The 3,972-nt window shown below is 37.5% G+C and overlaps 1 protein-coding gene across 1 annotated transcript; it reads left to right on the top strand.

The window, feature by feature from the left end:
* The first annotated feature begins 2,521 nt into the window (after positions 1 to 2,521).
* On the top strand, positions 2,522 to 3,769 carry LOC131640416 (uncharacterized). Its single transcript, XM_058910811.1, has 2 exons — positions 2,522 to 3,263; positions 3,330 to 3,769. The coding sequence occupies exons 1-2, from the start codon at positions 2,522 to 2,524 to the stop codon at positions 3,767 to 3,769; spliced, it is 1,182 nt and encodes a 393-aa protein (XP_058766794.1).
* The last annotated feature ends 203 nt before the right edge of the window (positions 3,770 to 3,972 follow it).

Genomic DNA, 3,972 nt, shown 5'->3' with positions numbered 1-3,972 from the left:
TTTTTCATTTTTTGTATTATCTTTAATTTTAATTGTTTTTTTTTAAATTATAGTTATTATATATAATGATTAAATAATTATAATTTAATTATTTAAATTATTAAAAAAATAAAAAATCCATTAAAATTAATTTATTTAAAATATTTTATTAAATTTATAGTTAATAATAATATATAAATTTATATTATTAATTTATATTTAATAACAAAAACAATAGAATTGTAATTTAAAAGTAAAAATTACTTTTATTAATTTTTATTCAACAATATTACACCATGATAATGCGGTGAAAAAAAAAACTAATTTTTTCCGCCATGATTATGATCTTCTGGTTGTGGAAACATGTGAGTTCCGGTATAACACCTTGCAGGTATAATTGTACGCGTGCTTCGGCGGGGTTGTTGATCTTCTGCGGGCGACATGGGAGGGGGGGCAGATGTTTGCTGGAATGAAGATGTACCACAAATAGGGACCTCGTTTGGAAAATTTTCAAAAGGGTTGAAATTTTGGAAGTCCATATTTGTTGGAAAGGTGGTGGTTGATTGATGTGTTGATGAGGTGGGATGAGTAGAGTCTACGGTCGCAACATAACAGTCAGAGTAATTTGAGCTAGATGGATGTTGTGTTGAGTACGTTTGGTTGAAGTTGGGGTTAGAGATTGGAGTGTATTGGAGGGGTGGACGGAGGTATTGTTCTTGTGTATGTTTGGAAAGGGTTATCTGTTTGTTGCGATGGGGTGTACTGAGTTTGGTGTTGGGCCGGATTGTATGAGGATTATTGTTGTTGTTGTGTTTGGTAATTTTGGGATGGTTGGTCGTATATGTTGGACGAGGAGGGTTGTGCGAATGGTGGGTTGTTGAATGTTTGTGGTTGGGTAGGTGGCATTTGGGAAGAGGAAGGTTGAGTACGTGGATCAACGAGCCATTGATCTGCAGAAGCGTGCGTAAACGGCAAAGATCTATACCAATTCATATATTCGTGAGTTGGCACAGACTATGGGTCAACCGTAGGTCCAGTCAGGAAATATCTCACCATATTTCTCCATTTTTGGTGCTCACTGCGGTACAATCGAGTATACGGAGTATTCCATGATTCTTTCATCGTCATTTCATGGTGTTCTTTTAGGCTATGTTTGGGAGTTTGGAGGGGAAGGGAGGGGAGGGCTTTGGAAAATAGGAAGAATTGAGTGAAAAGAATAAAAAGATTTTGGGTAGGAGGGTTTTGGAGGATTTGATTTTATTCATAACCCCAAAAACCCCATAAAATGGGGGAACTCAAAAATTGTATTGAAGGAGGGTTTTGGAGGGGTTTAGAGGGCTTCCATAAATTTTGCAAATATCGTTTAGGTTGTTATACTATTTTGAAAATTAAAAATTTTGTAATGATAATGGGTCTTTTATCATTCTAAACAAAATCATTTTTTCAAAAAATGTCAAATATTTTTCTATATTATTTTAAAAATTCGATTTCGGAAGTCTTCCCCTCCCCTCCCCTCCAAACTCCCAAACATAGCCTTAAGCAACGTGGTTGGGGTGGTACTTCTTGATGGAACCCAAACTGCAACATTACCCTATCAGATTGTTGCCATTCGACAATCCAGAAGCATATGATCGGCACGGTTGCATTCCACATTGTGTGGTCATTATTATCTAGGGGCGGATAGTTGATATATGGTCTCCATATAAACTGTTGCAGATTAAAAATAAAATTTAATTAATAGGGTTTTCTGTAGCAAATTTCAACAATTTCTCTGTCAATTGCAGTGTCTTGATGTATCTGAGACTTAATGTCAGAAAAATTGAACGTCTCCATCAACCGCACTGATATAGGATCAGATATAATATTACCAGAAAAAATATCATTTGAACAGTTCGGAGCAATAATGTGCACTACTCCAATAAAGAGAGCCATATAGACAATTATTGTGTAATAGAATGCATGCAGCATCTCTGCATTTATACAGAATTGATTAGATAGGTGCCCTCCATTCAAAATGGCGGCCACACCCTTCACATGGCCTCCATTCAAAACGGCGGCCTCAAGCTAAGGGAGGAACATGCAAAATTCCCACGTGTCTTGCATGCTTGGGTCACATGTGGTCTTCCATTTTTTTCCATTGTGTCTATTAAGCTCAAACCAGTCTCATTTTGTGACACCGGAACAATAATGTCTCCAAATAGTTTCAACATTCAAGTCCACTACAACGGATTAATTTTTCCCGACATCAATGTTGGGGTTATATTTCAAAACACAGACTCCCAAACACTCAAAATCAACCCCAACGCCAATTTTTCGCATCTCAAAGATCGTATCCAAAATAAACTTCAAATGATCGTAACCGACATTTTTTATTGATAACCTTTTTTTCATCCGGTTGACGGTAGCATGTCCTATACAACCACGAAGATCGAAAAATGAAAACGATGTTCGATCTATGTTTCATTGTCACGCTACGTATGATTGTTCAGATTTTATTGAACTACATGCGTGTATTCTGGAGGCACGTCAAGAAACACAACCAATGTATCACGCTGAGCCATCTCAAACCCAAAATTATATGAGTCAGGAGTCTATCATTCTAATGTCACCACCTCCCGTAACACAAAACGAGCCATTTCTCCCAAACGAAGAGGTTGGAGACGACAGCGATGCTGAGGAAATTTGGTTCGTAAATGCTCAAAATCTTTTTAGTGGCGATAATGGAGATTTGGAGGATGAAATGGATGCTGGGAAACAACAGGTTCCTATGGATCTGTATAATCCATCACTTCACATGAGAAATGTCAGCTTAGATGAGGAAGATAATGGTTCAATATTTGAAACACCACTGCCAATGCAAATTGAAGGTGGTTTTTTTGGAATGAAATTCGCAAATAAAGAGAAGTGTGTGTTTGCTATCCCTCAATACCACATCAAACACTCTCTTGATTATGAAGTTTATAAGTCTGATTCTAAAAGATATAGAGTCAAGTGTAAGAATGAAGATTGCACGTTCAGATGTAGAGGTACTTTGGGGGAAAAAAGTGGTACGTGGATGATCACAAAGGTAAGTGGACAACACACATGCACTTTGGTTGCAATTACTCAGGACCATCGAAAACTGAACTCAAACATCATCAGTGACAGCATCAAACGTCTCATACAAGAGGATGCCTCGTTGAAGGTTAAACACATTATTGCCCATATTTGTGAGAAATTCAACTACACGATTTCTTACAAAAAAGCATGGATTGCGAAGAACAAGGCAATAGCATCTACCTATGGTAATTGGGAGACTTCCTACAACGACCTTCCGTAGTGGTTATTGGTCATGAAATATTATTTGCCAGGTGTCGTAATCGATCTAGAGACCCTACCGGCATTATCAGATGACGGGACACAAATTGATGGTTGTAGAATTTTCCATTGTCTATTTTGGGCCTTCCAGCCAAGTATCAAGGGATTCACTTACTGCAAACCCGTTGTTCAGGTGGATGGGACGTGGTTGTATGGAAAATACAAGGGAACCCTGTTACTAGTTGTTGCACAAGATGGAAACAGGAACATCTTTCCAATAGCTTTTGCATTGGTTGAGGGTGAGACGGGTGATGCATGGAGTTTTTTCCTAAGGAATCTAAGAGTGCATGTTACGCCGCAACCCAACATCTGTCTAATATCAGACAGACATGTGTCCATTAAAACCGCATATGATAACCCAGAAAATGGCTGGCAATACCCACCGTCTATGCATGTCTATTGCATTAGACATATAGCCCAGAACTTCATGTGAGAGATCAGAGACAAAGAGCTTCGCAAAAAAGTCGTTAACATGGGTAATTCTCAACATCCAAGGGTTTATTTGTAATTGATAATGTTGTTTAAAAATATTTTGTTTAACTAATCTTATTTTCACTTACAGGTTATGCATTAATTGAATCAACCTACAACTACTACAGGGGTGAAATACGTATGTCAAATATGGATGCATACAAC

The sequence above is a fragment of the Vicia villosa genome, unplaced genomic scaffold, assembly GCF_029867415.1.
Source record: "Vicia villosa cultivar HV-30 ecotype Madison, WI unplaced genomic scaffold, Vvil1.0 ctg.003107F_1_1, whole genome shotgun sequence".
Taxonomy (NCBI): Eukaryota; Viridiplantae; Streptophyta; class Magnoliopsida; order Fabales; family Fabaceae; genus Vicia; species Vicia villosa.
The sequence above is the reverse complement of the archived record's forward strand: the minus strand, read 5'-3'. Positions and strand labels throughout refer to the sequence as shown.